This window comes from Phascolarctos cinereus, unplaced genomic scaffold (assembly GCF_003287225.1).
Source record: "Phascolarctos cinereus isolate Bilbo 61053 unplaced genomic scaffold, phaCin_HiC Scaffold_2;HRSCAF=192, whole genome shotgun sequence".
NCBI classification, from domain to species: Eukaryota; Metazoa; Chordata; class Mammalia; order Diprotodontia; family Phascolarctidae; genus Phascolarctos; species Phascolarctos cinereus.
Genome location: NW_027555625.1, coordinates 251,470,341 through 251,488,924, shown reverse-complemented (window position 1 = coordinate 251,488,924; position 18,584 = coordinate 251,470,341). Strand labels below are relative to the sequence as shown.

General features: G+C 40.7%; 1 protein-coding gene across 1 annotated transcript in view; it reads left to right on the top strand.

Annotated features, from left to right (window-relative positions):
• Nucleotides 1-12,720: 12,720 nt before the first annotated feature.
• The window catches only part of STMN3 (stathmin 3), a 29,429-nt gene continuing 23,565 nt past the window's right edge, over nucleotides 12,721-18,584 (top strand). The window contains exon 1 of the mRNA XM_020981600.2: nucleotides 12,721-12,954. Within this exon, the coding sequence (XP_020837259.1) occupies nucleotides 12,936-12,954 (19 nt within the window). The 5' untranslated portion in view covers nucleotides 12,721-12,935. The remainder of the gene's footprint in view (nucleotides 12,955-18,584) is intronic.

Sequence of the window (18,584 nt, the reverse complement as noted above, 5' to 3'; positions counted from 1 at the left end):
TAAGACCATGTGTTATGATCCCTGAAAGGATAAAACTGTATATTAAAAGTCCTTTGCCTCGAACTAGAAGGAGTTACCAGGCAAAATTCTTCTTGCATCATTCATTTTTCCAAGTGTCAAGTCAGCCAAGAGAACCAGTATTTTTTTTAATAACTATATCATGTCATCCTTTTTAAAGGCTCAAAAAAAAAAGATATAATGACAAAAAAGGGTACATTTTGTCTGACAAAAGGAAACTGGCATATGGTGGAGTAATACCAAGGCACTTTGCCTTGCTACATTTTGTGTGCAGTTGTTTAATTAGTTGTTCCTCACAACTTCTACGTGAAGTCACTTTTTCCCCATATTTTTCCTTGCATAAATGAAAAAACTAGGAGAAGACTGGGGGGAAATTAGTTATCAAAAGAAATAGCAGAATGTGATTTGAGCCCATAAGTTTCTGATTCTTCATTTAATTTATTTTGCATTCTTCCTCAAGTACTTGAAAGGCTATCCTTTAAGAGCCATTAACTTGTTCTGCTTGATTCCAGAGGGCAGAAGTAGGAACAATTGCAGAGAAGCTGTCCAAAATTGGAGGACTCTTCAGGAGGTAGTGATTTCCTCACCAGTGGAAGTTTTAAGTAAAGTTTGGATAATCATTTGTCATGGAGGGGATAACTTACTATTCAGCAACAAATGAGACTAGATCCCTGGCCCTTCTAAGATTCTTTTATTCAATTCAAGAGCTACATATTAAATGCTGTCCTAGTCCATGGCAGCAGTTTGAAACTTCAAGAAGGTTTTACAAAAGAATAAGATAGGTTGATATATAAACCCCATTCCCAATCTTCAACTGGTTGTTCCCTTGCTTCTATCCATTTCAACCTTATCACTACAACGTTCCACCATAGATCTGGCCACTCCTTCTACTGAGACCTCTGGAATTCCTGCTACACAATTTTCTCTCCTCTCTATCTCTTGTCCTTATATTAGGGGACTTCTATATATACAATGACTTCTGCATACATCATTTCTCATCTGGATGCTCTTCTGGACTTTGACATTGTCTCCAGATATTCATCTTCCTACAAGATAGAATCAACTCTGGGACTCACACCTCCTCAATACCTCTTTGTCTCTGAGCCCCTCTGATTAGAAAGGGTAGAAGGTGTAACTGTCCTCCCAGATTCTCCACTTAATGAGGGAGCCCAGGCTACCATCTAGCTGCAGTACTTCAACATATCTTCAAATCAGGTATGCTCTCCTCCCTCACCCCTTCCCACTTTTCAGCTTGTTATCTTCAACATTAGATTGTCAGCTCCTTGAAGACAGGGACTGTCTTTTGCCTTTCTTTGTAAATCCAGCACTTAGCACAGTGCCTGACACATAGTTGGTGCTTAATAAATGTTTATTGACAATTCACTATTGTAAATTGATTTTAATTCTATTTTTAAGACTTGGTCAAGCTGGCATAGGTTACTATTAACTCCTAACCCTTGTAACTTCACCTAAAGGTCAAGCTTTTGTCTTGTAATTACCTCTATCCTCTATTCAGGCATCCTCTAGGTCATCTGAGTCTTAATTCTATTGTTTTATTTTTTTTAGTTCTTTGTGTGGGGCATTCAGGGGGACCAGCATCTCTAATGTGAGGGCTTGCCAAGCTCTTTTCTGGGCAGCTCATCCACTTTTGGTGTCCACCTGATTCACCCAACTCTCACCTGTGGCTCCAAGAAGCTGTAGCATGCACAGTGGCATGTACCCCAGTAAAACCATCTCAGCAGGCTGGTTAACCTAGGTTGAGGGTAACCAATAGGCTTCAAACCTGTTGGTGAGCTAGGGAGATGTCTATCCCAAGCACGGGAAGACTTCCCCTGGCAGAATAGGCAGATGAAAAAAATTTGTCCCGATTGCCATCCAGGTGGCTGAGTTGTGCAGCCCTTAGAGCTCAGACATCAATACTCCAAGGTCATCTACCACTGGACTTTGAAGACTTATGGAAGGGAGTGAAGCTAAAGACTGTGCAATTCTGCCTCACTTAAATTCAATTCACTAGCATGTCAAGACATCACCCTATGATATCATTGGTCCTCTTTGAAAAAGAAAGATAAAAAAATAACATTTCCATTCCCTCCCATAGCCCAAGTTTGTAACTTCACCAACCACCCATTTAACTCAAATGCAAGTACCTTTGTAATCTCACCCACCACCCACCCACTCAGCCAACATTCTGGTTGATTCAGCCCTGCAAGACTACTCTTATTGTCTGCGTCCTAATCCTATTATCTGAAGACTATTCCCATTTTTTTAAGGGCCTGAAGTGATTCATCCCACCTCCTTATTAAAAAGTCTACCAATCAGGATTGTCTTACCTTTGTCAACAGAGATTCAATTGTTATACTGTCAGGCCAATCAGAAAGAAGACAAACCTAAGTTTGTAGTGGCACAGCGGATAGAGTGACTGGCCTAGAGTCAGGAAGACTCATTTTCCTGAGTTCACATCTGTCCTCAGACACTTGCTAGCTGTGTGACCCTGGGCAAGTCACTTGCCCCTGTTTGCCCTAGTTTCTCATCTGTAAAATGATCTGGAGAAGGAAATGGCAAACCACCCCAGTGTCTTTGCCAAGGAAACCCAAAATGGGGTCATGAAGAGTCAGACACACTGAAACACTCAACAACAAAAGCATAACGAATACCTTTAATCTACTTTAATCTACTCAATTCTCAAGACCTGTTTCTCTGCTCAAGTAGAGCATATGCCCAGAGACAGTTAAAAGGAAAATTCTTTGGGCTTTTAACCTGATTATCAGGCAAAACTCAGGACAAAGAGAATTAGAAAGAGTTTATTACAAATAAATCAAGGTAGCAATATGTTGGTGGGATCACTGGAGATCAGCAAGGGATTCAAGATGGAGTCAACTTTTATTGATAACTTTCATAAAGAGATAAAGACAATCTGGAAAAGTAAAAGGGGATGGGCCATTGCATCTCAGTTCCTCCCCAGTTGCCTGTAAGTGATGTTTAACAGATAGAAGTATGTGCTAAATAGCAAGTAATACAAAAACTGCAGAACGGGTGATCTTCACCAGCAGAACCTCCATCAACAGAGCCTCCCCCAACACAGATTTACAAGGAGGGCTGGGAGAAAGGGGTTACAGAGTCAGCATAGCTTTCAATATAGTCATGCCTTTGATCTCACCATCACCCACAGTATTCTACTTCCATGATCATGAACCCCCAAATTCCTTTATCAAATCACAAACTTTTATCATTCCATCTTTCCCTATGACTTATGACACCTAATCCTGTTCAGAGTCTTCACCATGATCTCCATTCCCTTTACCCTCACTTCTTTTGAAAGTTATCACTCCATTACTATACTGGCCATACTCTCTTCTCTATCTTGACCTCTTGTTGAACCAGGTAAACTCAAACACTGTCTTCTACTCTAGAATCTTTTTCTATTGCTCCCTTTTCCTATTGATAATTAAAGCCTACAAAACCCCAACTCTGGATTAATTCTACTGTCCTCCTCTTTACTCTTATTCATATGCTACTGAACAGAGCTGGAACAAACCAAGAAACCACATTGACTGGGTCCACTAAAAGTTTGTTATCTAATCTCAGCTGGGTCCTCAGGGTAGCAAAAACAATCTTTCTACTCCTGAATAGATTCATTATCTCACTCTTCACAGCAGATGTCCCAAACCTTCTTAACTTTCCTTAAGTCTTCCAAAGTACCCCCCTTCCCCAAACCCTCAGTTGAACACCTTGCTGAAAAAACTGAAGACATTTGCTGGGAGCTCCTTCTTCTCCCCACCTCTTCATATCACTCAGACATCTTCTTTCACTATATTCTTCTCTCCAACCTTGAATGAAAAAATGGCTCTTTTTCTTGCTAAGACTAATTCTTCTAAAGGCACCCTTAATCCCATACCTTCCCATCTTCTCTAGAAGATTGCCCCCACGACCATCCTGACTCTCTTATCTTCAGTCTCTTTCTACCTGCTAGCTCTTTACCTGATGCCTACAAACATATCATCTTTGCCATCCTTTAAAAAGAAAACCCTCCCTTCCTCCTACCATCCTCTGTAGCTATCATCCTAAGTCTATCCTTCCTTTTCTGGCTAAATTCCTTGAGAAAGCTGTTTTACTTCCTCTTTTTTTTCTCTTCTAAACCTTTGACAATCTGGTTTCTGACCTTATCATTCAACTGAAAATGCTCTCTATGAAGTTAATAACAATCACTTAACTAACAAATTCAATGGCCTTTTCTCAATTCCCATCCTCCTTGACCTTTCTGCAATATTTGAATAGCCTTCTAATTAGTATTCCTGCCTCAATTATCTCCCCACTCCAATACATTCTCCACTCAGTTGCCAAAGTGATTTTTCTAGAGCCCAGGTCTGACCCTCTCCCTCCATCATTCAACAAATTGTGGAGACTCCCTATTACATAAAGCATCAAATATAAACTTGTCTAGTTGGCATTTTCTTAATAAATATTTCCTTTATAATCTGGACCCTTCCTACCTTTCCAGTCATCTTGCACTTTTCATCTCTCTATGTAGTGTGTAGTGATGTAGTATTCTACTTGTTTCTCATACATGTCCCTGCTCTGTCCCTTTGCACTAGCTGTGCCTCATGCCTGGAATGCTCTACTTCCCCACCTCCACTTCCTTGTTCTTCTGGTTTTAAAGACTCAGATTAAATCCCACATTGTGCAGGAGGCTTTCCTACTCCCTCCAACTACTAGTGCCTTCCTCCTGAAGGTTACCTTTCTCTGTATAAACCTTCTATGGGAAGCTAGGTGACACTGGATAGAGTGCTAGGCCTGGAGTCAGGAAGACTCATCTTCCTGAGTTCAAATTTGGCCCCAGACATTTACTACCTGTATGACCCTAAGCAAGTCACTTCACCCTGTTTGCCTCAGTTTCCTCACCTATAAAATGAATACAGAAGGAAATGGCAAACCACTCCAGGATCTCTGCCAAGAAAACCCCAAATGGGGTCACAAAGAGTCGGACACGACTGAACAACACACCTTCTATGCATAAAGATATTTCTATGTTGTCTCCTTTATAAGAATGTAAGCTCCTTGAAGTCAGGGACTGGTTTTGCCCTTTTTTCTATTTCCAGCTCAGCACAGTTCTTGGTACATAGTAGGCACTTAACATTTAATATTTCAAATGCTTGTTGATGACAACTGACAGATCAATAAATTCTGCCTGCAATGCACTCCATCCTCATCTTTGCCCCCTTGTTTCCCTGGCTTCCTTCAAGTTATAGCTAAAATTCCACCTTCTATAGGAAGCCTTCACCAATCCCTTTTAATTCTAGCATCTTCTCTCCATTGGTTATTTCCTATTTGTCTTCTATGGAGCTTGTTTGTACATAGTTGTTTATGTGTTGTTTTACCCATTAGATTGTAAGCTCCTTGAGTGCAGGGACCATCTTTTGCCTTTCTTTGTATCCCCACTGCTGTACAAAGTGCCTGGCATGTAGTAGGCACTTAATAAATGCTTACTGACTGGATGACCAGGCCCATTTTAACTCACATAAAGGAAGGCTTAAAGAGATATACTTTAGTGCAGAAATATAGGAACCAGCACAGGACATCTAGATAACACAGGTGAAGGCCATGAGTTTTATAGGGAGAGACGTAGGGATCTCAGGCATATCTGGTTGGTTTCTCATTTCTGATTTCGTAAACAGGGAGACACTGGGCTTTGGACAGGAAGGTCCCAGCTGAACAGACACAGGGTATGGAAGTTTCCAAAAGTTTCTAGAAAAAGACAGGATAGGGGTCCCAGGCATAAATAGGGGACATGTTGAGAGCAGAGAGAGCTGAGAGACTAGCGTCTCCAAAACAGAAATGTGATGACCTACAACTGGTAACTGTCATGTACAAGTTACTGTGCTTGGTGCTAGGGCTATAAAGACATAAAAAATATAATTCTTGTTCACACGGAACTTACATTCAAATAAGGAAACTGGAAATTCTAAAGAAAGTTAAAAAGTAATGGGAGCAAAGGAGAAGTTTAGAAAAAGCACTTTCAGGAATACTGAAAGAGGAGGGAGAGACCATATGCAGCTTGGGAATGCAGAAAATGTTTTGAAGAGGAAATGGCACCTAAGCTAAGCTTTGAAGTAAGATTAAGATTCTGAGAGAGAGATGAGGAGGAAATGTATTCTGGGCATTGGGGGCCAGGGAAAGTATGGCCTGTGTAAATTCATGGAAATAAGAGAAGGCATGCAAAGTTTGGGGAACCATGAAGAGGAGTAACATGAAATAAGGCTGGAAAGGTAAGTTAGAGCCAGCTTATGGAGGGCTTTAAATGACAAGGAAAGGAGTTTGTATTTTAATAGTAGGAACATTTCAGAGCCACTAAACTGACCAACTCCTGCTAATGACTTAATACTTTGTATGTTTTTTGCATTTATTTATACAATTGATATATGTTGTTTCCTTTGATATCGAGCACGGACTCTTTTTTTCCCCCTTTGTATCCTTAATGCCTAGCACAGTGCCTTGAATATAGTAGGCATTTTTTGAGTTCCAAATTCTATCTCTCCCTCTCTCTCTTCCCTGTCCCCTCCCTGAGATGGTAAGCAATCAGATGTAGGTCATACATGTGCAAATATGTAAGACATTTCCATATTAGTCATTTTGTACAAGGAGACATGAACAAAAGAAAATGAATGAAAGAAAGAAAGTGAAAAATAGCATGCTTCGGTCTCTATTCAAACAATATCAGTTTTTTGTCTGGAGGCAGACAGTATGCTTCATCATCAGTCCTTTGGAATTGTCTTGGATTACTGTATTGCTGAGAATAGCTAAGTCATTCATAGTTCTTCACCAAATAATACTGCTGTTACTATGTACAACATTCTCCTGGTTCTGTTCACTTCATTATGCATTAGTTAATGTAAGTCTTCCCAGGTTTTTCTGAAATCACCCTGCTTGTCATTTCTTATAGTACAATAATATCCCATTACAATCAAATACCACAGCTAGTTTAACCATTCCCCAGTTGATGGGCATCCCTTTGATTTCCAATGCTTAGCCACCACAAAAAGAGCTGCTATAAATATTCTTATATAAATAGGCCCTTTGGGATAATAAAGACGTCTTTGGGATATAGACCTAGCAATGGTATCGTTGGATCAAAGGGTATATACAGCTTTATAGCCCTGGGCATTGGAACTTCTATTTTTAAGAAATACCCAGGCCAACTGTCCATCACTCTTCTGTCTGCTTTCCTTTTGCATTCAATACTGTGTCTCAGTGTGGATACCTTCCCTTCCCTTTCAATTCACTTTTATGTATTGATTAAGATTACATTAGACTGTAAGCTTCTTGAGGGCAGGGACTGTCTTTTCTTTTTACTTGTATTTGTATTCCCTGTATTTAATACAGTGCCTCGCACACAATAAGTGCTTAATAAATGTTTGTTGACTTGGGGGTGGGAAGAGTGAAAGATTGATCTGATTTATGAATGTGGATGAACTTGAAAGATGGGTAATGTCTTCAACAGAAACAGGAAATTTTGGACATCACATAGCTTTTGGAGAGGGAAGAGGCTGATTTGAACATATTGAATTTTAGGTGTCAAGAGGATATCTGGCAGTAAATTTCCAAATTGTCTGGCCATGCAAGATGGGAGTTAAGGAAAATTAGGGCTGGATTTAGGGGTCATCTGTTAATAACTGAACCCATGCGTTTAGATGAAATCACTAAGGGAGAAAGAATAGAGAGAAAATAGAAGAAAACCCAGGACAGAGCCCTAAGGATCACATATGCTTTGGAGTGGGAGATGGATGGCCTGGCAAAGCAAACTGAGACACAGCCAAACAGGAAAGAGAAGAAAGTAAGGAAAGAGATAATATCCAGTCGGAGGAGTCAGGTGACAGTGTCAAATCCTAGTGATGTCAGTGATGGTGAGGATGGAGAAAAGGCTAATCATTAGTGTGGCCCTTTGACTGAATCCAAACTTCACAGAACAAATCCCCTTAACAAAAGGATCTGTTCTGTAAAACTTGGACTCAGTCAAAAGGCAGCACCCAAGGATCTAAAAGGCCACATGTGGTCTTGAGGTCACAGGTTCCCCACCCCTGGGCTAATGGATTTATCATTTAAGGGATAATTTGTAATCTTTAAGAAAGCAATTTCAGTAGAATAGACAGATTGCAAGGGGTTAGAGAGTAAGAAGGTGATTAGGAAGTGGAAGCAGTGATTATAGATGACTCAGTGTAGCAGTGAAAGAGGGGAGATATAGGAAAATAGCTTGAGGGAACAGCAGGGCAAAGTGATTTTTTTTTTTATGATAGGGTAGACATGAGGATATTTACAGGAACTAGGAAAGGAGATAGTAGTCAGAGAGAGAGAGATTGATGAGAGAAAAGAGAGAAGGTATCTCAATTTGTTTTGTTTTCTTTTCTCCCGCCTCAATCTCAACATAACATAATATTAACTTAATATAACATTAACAATCATAACAATCTTAACAAATAGAACTAATTTTTTTCTCTCCCACTTCCAGCTTCTGCTAGCTTGCCTATTTGCCCTGCCAGCAGGAGCAGGCACCTAGAAAGCCCTTCTCCCCCAGTCTTCTTATGAATGTTCCAATTCCCTTTCCCTCTTTTGCTTGGCTGCTGACCCCATCTCCACCCTTATGGGGGAACACGCTATAGGGGTGTGCTGGAGTCAGTTCAAACTGAGTCTTGAGAAGTGATTGTTAAATTTTCAATGTGAGCATTTTATACCTTGGAAATCAGCAAAGAAAAAATCAGGGCTTAATTTATTATTTTTTTTGATTGCTTACATTTAGGAAAGTGATGGGGGAAAAGTTAATAATGCAGATTAAACTTAAAAATTTGTCATGGATACCTTTTTTTGGAGAGTAGATTGTTAAACACTTACCAACACACCCCTGGAACTCAGGATCCCAACTCACTACAATCCTTCAATATGGTGAGCTGTGTCCCTTTAACTCCTCTCCATCCTTTTGCCAGGCAAAGAAAGATGACTGTGCTACTTATAGGAACAGAGAATCACTAACTACAATTCTTCCTGTAAGTGGAGAATCACCAGGCCATACCATCTGCCCTGCAACTACACCCTCCCACCCACTGGGCCTTACCATCTGTCCTTCCACTATGCCCTCCAGACCCCCAAGCATTGCCATCTGTCCTCCATTTCCAGAATGTATTCATTCCTCATCTCCACGTCATAGAATTCCTAGCTTCCTTCAAAACTCAGCTCAAATGCTACTGCCTCCAGAAAGCCTTCCATGACCTATTCTTATTGTGCTCTCCTAATTACTTTATATTTACTGGGTATGTATTTTGCACTTACGTATGTGTGTGTATATATATATATTATATACATTATATATATGTTTATATATGTATATGTATGTGTGTATGTGTGTGTATACAAATATTTTGTTTCCCTCAAACAGAAACTCCTTTCATTTTTGTTTTGGTATCCCCAGTACCTAGCACAATGCCTGGCATATAGTAAGTGCTGAATAAATGCTTGATGATTGATTGATGGGCAATGAGGTGACTCTTTTGGGGTGGGGGTATAAAGGGATGGGATCCAAGGTACAAATGGAGGAGCTGGCCTTGGCAAAGAGGAAGATTACCTCTTCCTCAGAGATTGAAGCAAAGAGAGGATGTGTAAAGAGGAAAGAGGGGTTTTGATGGGTGCAGTAGGGGAGTTGAGATAGTTCATGCCAGGCAGCATTGTTTTCTCAATAATGGAGCCAAGATCATATGATGAGAAAAAGGGGGTATGGAAGGGTCTTTAGGAGCCTGAAGAAGAAGAAATTTTCAAATAGCCAGATTAGGGAGTGGCATAGTGAAAAGGAATTGACTAAAAAATATTAGTATGTATCAGTGAAGGCCCAATTGAATTCTATCTCTCATGAATTTGTAGTCCCAAGTCTCTAGTTTTTATGACTTCTTATTCAACAGCCTGGGGGTAGGAATAGTTGTCTGTTGTTCTTGAAGAGGACCAAAATGACATCATAAGTAGGAGTGGAGAAGGTAGATGGTGGCAATGTGATCCATAATCAAGGGTTGGCAGAAGGTAAATGGTAAAAGGATAAGTGGGCAAGGATTCAAAGATGAAGGGCAGTGCATAGTTGAACTTGTTAACTATAGGGTCAAGACTGTGAAGGTATGAACATGAGACCATATGGGGAAAGGGCTGATAGACAAGGAAGACAGGAAATGACCAAGAGACTGGAGGCTTTGAAAACAGAGAGCAGGCTTAGAAGGAATGTGGTAGTGGGAGAGGTGGGAGGACAGAAGATTTTGATCAGAAATGGAGAGTTCTAGAGTTTAAGGTCATAGAGGTAGAACAGTTTTGGATAATGGTGAGGTATCAAGTATGACCATCTTTATGGGTAGATGAGATGAGAGTAGATATGAAGGTCAAGGGAGTTGAGGAGGTTAATGGGTTGGCAGGCCAGATTGTTAGGGGACAGTAAAGTGAATTCAATTAAAATGAACAAACATTTATAAAGCACCTTCTATGTGCCAGGCACTGTGCTAGATGTTGGGGATATAGACAATAATGAAAACCATTCCTGCCTCAAGGAACTAACTCTCTCTCTCTCTCTCTCTCTCTCTCTCTCTCTCTCTCTCTCTCTCTCTCTCTCTCTCTCTCTCTCTCTCTCCTTCTCTCTTTCTCCTTCTCTCTCTCTGTCTCTCCGTGTGTGTGTGTGTGTATGTGTGGTGCGTGTGTGTCTTGGACCCAGTCTATCCCCCCTTATTTCTTTCAAATTATTATTTACCTTAGGACCCAGGATGATAAGAGATCATTTCCTTTCATCAGGAAGCTCTAGGAACATGTTCTCACAATGAGCTATATAAAAATAGAAGGGACAAGATCTCTGTCCAGAATTGGCTGCCTTTATTTCCTTCTGCTATAGGCAGTGAGCTCCTGCTGAGATTGTACTAAGAATTTGGGAATAAGACTGTCTAGCTGTGACTCAAGGCTCCACCTGTGAGGTATGTCTAATAGACTATGAGACACACAGTACATGCAGTACTGTGTCCTGTGAATATGGGGGATCACTTCCTCATATCCAATCTGTTGCCAAGGCCTGCCAATTTTACCTTAGTAACATCTCTCATATATGCTGCCTTCTCTCCTCTGACAATGGTACTACCCTGGTACAGGCCCTCATGGCCATCACAAATGTCTGCCTACTACAAGTCTCTCCCCACTCCACTCCATCCTCCACTAAGTTTTTCAAGTGATCTTCCTAAAGTGCAAGTCTGACCATGTCACTTCACATACTCCCCCACCCCCATACCCATTCAATAAACTCTAGTGGCTCCCTATCACCTCAAAGACCAAATACAAAATCCTCTGTTTGACATTCAAAGTCTTTCATAACCTGCCTCCCCCCAGACCTTTCCAATCTTTTTACTCCTTATACCACCTCTCCTCCTCCACAAACTCTGAATTCTGCAATCTGGTCTTCTTGCTGTTCCTCAACAAGACACTCAATATCCCACCTCCAAGTATTTTCATTGGCTATCCCCCATGCTTGGAATGCTCTCCCTTTTCATCCTATCTTGTGACTTCCTTGCCTTTCATGGAGTCCCAGCTTAAACCCCATCTTCTACAGGAAGCCTTTCCCCAACTCTCTTCATTCTAGCTCCTTCCCTCAATTAATTATTTCCAGTTTATCCTGTATATAGCTTATTTGTACATAGTTATTTGCATGTTGTCTCCACTATTACACTGTGAGCCCTTTGAGGGAAGAGACTGTCTTTTATCTTTCTTTGTATACCCAGCATTTAGCACAGTGCCTGGCACACAGTAGGCACTGACTAAATTCTTATTAACTGACTGAGTAGTGTCCTATTCCAGATGTGGGATAAGGGATAGAGAATAATAGATTTACAATTTCTTGATATTTTAAGCAGCTTCAAATAACTACAGAATTTTGAGTTATTTTGCTCTGGGGAAAAGTTCAAGAGAAACTAACAAACCCCTTTGACCCCATTTCCCACCTCATATATTCCTATCTCCTCCTGCTGTAGTTATAGCTGAGCACCAGCTCCAGCCCCTCAGTATTTAATCTTGCTCTTCTTTTTGGTGCAGTAGAAAAAGTATAGGATTTGGAGTCTGTGGACATGGGTTCAAATCACAGTTCTGTGTAAGTCATTTAATCAATTTGGGTTTCAATTTCCTCATCTGCAAAATGAGAGGGTTGAACTAAATGGCCTCTTAGATCCCACCCAACTCTAAATCTTTGACTAATGATTATATTACATTTTCAGAGAATCTGCAAAGCAGTAAGTAGATGATTATTTTTAAAAGACCCTGAATTTCCCCCAAACAGCCGAATTTAAAACAAACAAACAACCCACAACACCAGTCTCACCTATTTTTTCCCCTCATCAATGGAGGAGGCAGAGGGGCTGAACTTTTCAGGCTGGTCCATCTACAATAAAGGAGGGAGGATAGAAATAAGGGCGTTTTCCAAGAAGGAAAGCTGTCCACTCTGACTGTCTATGACAGTCCTTCTTTCCTTCCTACTACAGGCAGCTTCCATGGCATCAAGAGCAAAGGAAGGCAGTTTTTAGAAGGAATGATTCGAACCTCAAAGCAACTTGCTTTGATCTGCCCATTGATGTTCTGAATAGATGACCCCTCTTTTCCTTCAACTCTTCCTTTTCCACTTCTCGGCCCCTCCTTTCTTCCTCCCTTCCTCCTCCCTCCCCCCTCCTCCTCCCCTCCCTTCCCTCTCTCCTCCCTCTGGATGGCTGCAGCCCCCTAGAGCTGAGTCGCTGGCTCTCTTTGCTCTTTTCCACAGCATTGCAGCAGTCGAGCCTACAGCAAGCAGCTTCCCATCTCTGCGGCCACCTGCGTCTTGGGCCTCGGCAGCTTTTCCTTCAAGCCCCAAACCTCGCAGAGCCTGAACGCCCAGCACCATGGCTAGCACCGTATCTGGTAGGCTTGTGTACATCCCTCAGAATTCGGCGGCTTCTAGTCTTTGCAGAGGGAGCCATAGGCTTTCAAGGGGCGGCTGGGCGGGGTTGGGTGGGTGGGGAGAGAGGAAACCGTAGCTTCTATTGTCTTCATCCAGGCTGGATGTTTTCGGATTTTGTTTTTTATACTAGAAAGAATGCTGGTCTTGGAACCAGATTAGAAGAGAATTTCAATTCTGGATCCGATACTTATTGTGTGACCTTGCGCAAAATACTTAACTCCTCGGTACCTTAGTTTCGTCATCTGTAAAATGGGATAATTACCCTTGTATTATCTACCTAACAGGAATGTTTTATGGAAACCACTTTGTAAACCATAAAGCTGTATAGAAATAGATGCTATTTTTGTGTTTTCCATTCTCAGTTGCTTCCCCCTCCCTAATCGAGAGTCAGGATCCGCTGCCAGTCAACCAGGCAGAGAAACCCCCCGAGGTGCCAGTGTGAAGACTTGCCTGGTAGGGGCAAAAGGGACTAGAGAAGCAAGAAGGAGTAGAACAGCCTGGGGTCAGGAGGAAAAAGAGCATCTTTGCTTACTGCGGATTATTCAGAGGTAGAAAGTCTGGAGAAAGGTTGATCATAACCTCAGGATCTGAATGCCCTGAAATAGCGGGGTGAGAAATCGGAGTAGGTTGGGGAAAGGTGAAAGGAGGAGAAAATTAAAAATGAGGATGAGGAAGCGGCAAGGGAGAATAGGAATGGGGAGCGGCCCCGCATTTGCAGTGTCTAGTCGAGTACTCCACTCCCCCTCCTCCCTTGCGGTAAGGAAGGGCAGGGCGCGGCCCATCTTCTTTCCTCAGAACCCCACAGGGCCACCTTTTTTATTTTTTATTTTTTGGATTTGATACTACAAGGTGTCCTCTTTATGGGGTGTCCTTATCTACCAGTAATCCCCTCCCTTCTACCGCCCCCCTTCCGAGTTGCCCTGCACCACTTGAGGGAGCTCCTGGGGCTGAGTGGTAGATGGGAGAGGGTTGAGCAGCCACTGCACTGGCCTGTAGCTAGAAGCACAAGCAGCATCCTCGAATTTTCTTTTTTACGGGGTTAATATTGCTCAGCCCCATGCTCCACGGAGACTTGGCGCAGGGGTCCAAGCTACAAATACAGATGGAGAGAGACCAATGGATCTGCATAGACACAGTGAAAAGAAGGAAGCAGATTCCAGATGCACAGATCAATATCCCTGATACAAGTGATGAGCAAGGGAAGGGAGGTAGCATCGATATATTAAGAGATACATGATACTAATAGATTCTGTTAGATTAACTTAAAGCTATAAAGATACACTCATTAATCAGCTGACAGCCAAGATAACGGGCATCCTAGGAAACAGATCCTTGTTTTAGGACCTCACTGCTAATGGATCCAACTCCTTAACTGCTCATTGATATTCTAAATTAGTGACCTCTCTTTCCTTTTCTCTTTCTTTCTCACTCCTTTGTCCCCCCCCTCCTTTTTCTTGTCCCTCCTCCTTAAGAGTCTCCCTTAGGTGGAGGAAACAGGGATTGTGACAGAGTTGATGTGAGGACTGTGGAGGAGCCATAGTGGAGGTGGTTTCAAAGACTCCTTCACAGCCCCATTCCCGAAGAACATCTGGGGGGTGGGGGGGGGAACACTCCCTGCGGTAGCAGCAACAGCAGCATTCTCTGCGCCTGTCCTCATTTTTCCCCATGTATCTTCTGTTCTCTGCTAGCTTTGGTTGGAAAGATTTTTTCATTGCAGTGGCTTGTCTCTGGGTGACCCTGTGTGAATCAATTCAATTCAGTTCAACAAATTCATTGAGCACCTACTATGTGCAGGGCAGTAGACTGGGAGTAGAGAAAGGAAGTGGATCAAAAAAAGATGAAAAAAAAGTAGTCCTTGACCCTCCAAGGCTTTATACTCTAGTAGAAAAGGGTGGGAGGGGAGTCTTTCTTAGTCTAGGGAGAGGAGTTTGTCCTCCGTTTTGTTGCAGACCTGGTTCTGCTTTCATTAGCTCAGTTAAGAGGGGAGAAACAAAAACAAAACCCCAGATCTCTCCATTTGAAACTACATTATGAAGACAGTGAGTGAATGACACTGTATACTTATTAGGCACTTCAGGGCACTTGCCATTATTTGCCACTCCTTCATTAGGTTGTTTCCCCCCCCCCCCATTTCTCAGAATATTTTGAATTTCTGGGGAAACTGATCCTAGTATGGGGACCTCAGAGGCCAACTAGTCCATCCCCATTATTTTACAGATGAGGAAATTGAGGTCTAGGCAGCTTAACTGACCCAAGGTCACACAAGAAGTAAATATCAGAGGCAAGTTTTGAACTCAGATCTTCTGACTCCAAATCTAGGTTAAACAGAATCCTAGAAAAGACCTTGAGAGGACATCACATCTAATTCATCTCTCTGCCTCGTGACAAGAACATACCTAAGCCATTTTAAGCAGATGAAAATCTATTTTCTATTGCCCTCAAGACTACAGAGAAGGAAATCACACAGCTTCTTGGGTCATCTGTTCTCTTGGTCATCAATGTTTAATAACTCTGGCTGTCTGGAAATTCTCTCTATCCAAAATCTGACTGTCATTCCAATTCACTTCTTCTGATTCTGGTCGCAGAGATGAAGAACAGCTGGTCATTCTCCTCTATATAATAATTCTTTGTAAATTTGAAAATAATTATTCAGCTCCATTTAGCATTCTCATCTTTGGGTAAAATGAATTATGAAAGGCATAGAAACAGGTTTTGGTTTTTACCTTTTTTATTACTGTTTTCTCCTGAACCCTTTCCAAATTTAAATATACCTCTTGAGCTATGAGGACCAGAACACTACCATTTTCTGAAATGGCTAAATGATGCTGACTATGACAAGAGTATTACATTGTAGTTCTGATTTTCTATATTCCCGGTAGATTTTTCATTTTGTAAGCAACCCAGCATTGCTGATTCATCTCCATGACGTTTCACTCTTGCCCCCTGGAGATTTTTCTCCTATGTTCTCCTACTTTAAAGCTCTGATGTTTGCCTTTCTTTCTCCAGGGCATCCACCTTTTTTTCCTAATTTAATTTCTTATGTTTTGATGTGGAAAGTATCTTAAAACTTAGGGATTGGGTTTTTATTCCATCACTGAGGGTCCTAAAAAAATACAAAGTAATACTGGGATAAAGCCCAGTATCTGCCAAAAAACATAATATTCTCTTGGGTTGATATTGAAGCAAAGCTTTTAAGTATAACCCTTCTGCTAGTTTGCACTTCATTAAGAGTCTTATTGTCTTCTGCAAATTTTCCCTTTTCTTTAAAAAAAATGTTATTTAAAATAACAATGAAAACCTCACTAAAGTTCATACACAGTGTTTTACCACTCACTGAGCATCTCAGAAGAACTAGTATTCTAGCTAATCTCCCTCAGTGCCTGGAACACAGTAGACACTTAATACTTGTTGGCTGAATTGAATTGAATTGAATGCTTTAGTGAAGCCCCATCTAAAAGTGGCAAGAGCTCTAGACTTGGAATCAGAAGCCCTTTTTGCTTTAGCACTTATTCCTGTGTGATCCTAGGCAAGTCACATCAATTCTCTGAGCCTCATTTTCCTGATTTGTAAAATGGAAATAATGATAACTGCCTACCTGCCTTAAAGAGGTGATTTGAGTTAAGCACTTTGTAATGCTACACAAATGTAAACTATTATTATTCTCCTAATCTGCTCTTGTCCATCACTCTGTCATAGAAGATAAAATTCACTGACAGCTCTGTGGGTAATTAACCAATATTATCTTATAGAATCATAGCGTTTAGAGCTGGAAATGACTAGCCTCTGCTGACCACCACGACTTAGAGATTAACTAGTAGTTGAGTGCTGCCCCCCCCTTTAAAAAATTTTTTTTTACACATGAGAAACTGAGATCCAGTTAAGTGAAATAATTTCTCTGAAGCTTGTGAGGGACAGAATTGTGACTACAAACAGAACTCTTAATTCTAAGCTCAGTTCTTTATCCTCTACACCACATATATTAGTCTCTGATTGCTTTAACCCTGTTTTCTATACTTTATAAATTCTCTAAAATTATAGTTAGTAACCCTGGTTGCAATTCAAGAGAATCATAGGATGAGGGGAAGTGACTTGCTTACAGCTAGTAAGTGGCAGAGGCTTCGAACCTAAAACATCAATATGCATACGTTATTGTTATTATTATTGTTATTATTGCCCAAGGTCACAACAGCCTATTCTCACACTCAGGTCTTCTGACTCCAAGTTCAGTTTGGAATTGCTATAGCTCCATTATACTAACATGGTAGCCCATGACCTCTAGAACAGAACTAATCTAACTGGTTGATTTATTTCTGAAAGGCCTTCTTCACTTTTGGGTCAGTTTCCTTTCATTCTATTCTCTATATTGCTTATTTTAATCTCCAGTATGCTATTTTCTTTGGTAAGGATCAAGATTTTATTTATCTTTTTAAAAATTATTTATTTATTTTTAACATTCTTTTTTTATTTTTAAAAATTGTTTATTTAGTATTTTTTTTCCAATTACATGTAAAAACAATTTTTAACATTCCTTTTAAAAATGTTGAGTTCCAAATTCTCTTTAAAATTCTTTTTGATATAGGTAATAGATGTGTAGTCATGCAAAACATATTTCCATATTAGTCATGTTATAAAAGAAAACATAGACCAACCCCCCCCCCCACAAAAAAAGAAAGTAAAAAAAAGTATGTTTCTATCTGTATTCAGACTCCATCAGTTCTTTCTCTGGGAATGGATAGCATTTTTAAAGATTGAGATTTTTAAAAATATTAATAAAAGTATTACTAGGATTCCTTCGAAGTCTATTTCATCTTTTCTTCATGTTATATTTAACAACATGTTTTTTCATCCATATCCTCCTCTCTCTCTAACATCTCTACTTCTGTTGAGGGCACCATTGTTCTTCTAGTCACTCAGGTTTACAATCTTAGAATTATCCTGGGTTCTTCCCTCACCTTCCCTGTCATCTTCAGTCAGCTGACCTTCACACTAGATTTTGCATATATCCCCTGCTTTCCCCTTATACAACTACTACCCTAGTTTAGGCTCTTATTACTACTTGACTGGACTACTAAAATAGCCTTCTGATTGGTCTTCCTACTTCTAGGCTCACTCCTCTTCCACATATTCTGTACACAGCTGCCAAATTGATATCCCTAAAGCACTGATTTGACCAGATTAGTTAGAAAACTCCACTGGTGCCCTTTTGCTTATAGAATAAAACGCAACCTCCTCAATTTGCTTTTTTTTAATTTATAGAATAAAACAAGTGCTTCCATAACATAGTATAATTTAAAAAAAAGATGATTGCACATGAGACTGCAAATTTACTATGTACAATGTGCTATTCCTTTTAAATATGTAACAAAGCTATTGTGTAAATTTCCTTTTTTTCCCCTTCCCTCCCCACTCAGCCCTCTATTTGGCTTTTAAAGCCACTCACAATCTGGCCCCAACTTATCTGTCAAGGTTTACTGTGTATTACACTCCTTCACAAACGCTAATTAAATTGCCCTGCTTGCCACTGTCTGTGGACAACACTGTATAGTTCTATAGAATGGCTGGAGTAACTGAGAGGTTAAGTGACTTGCCA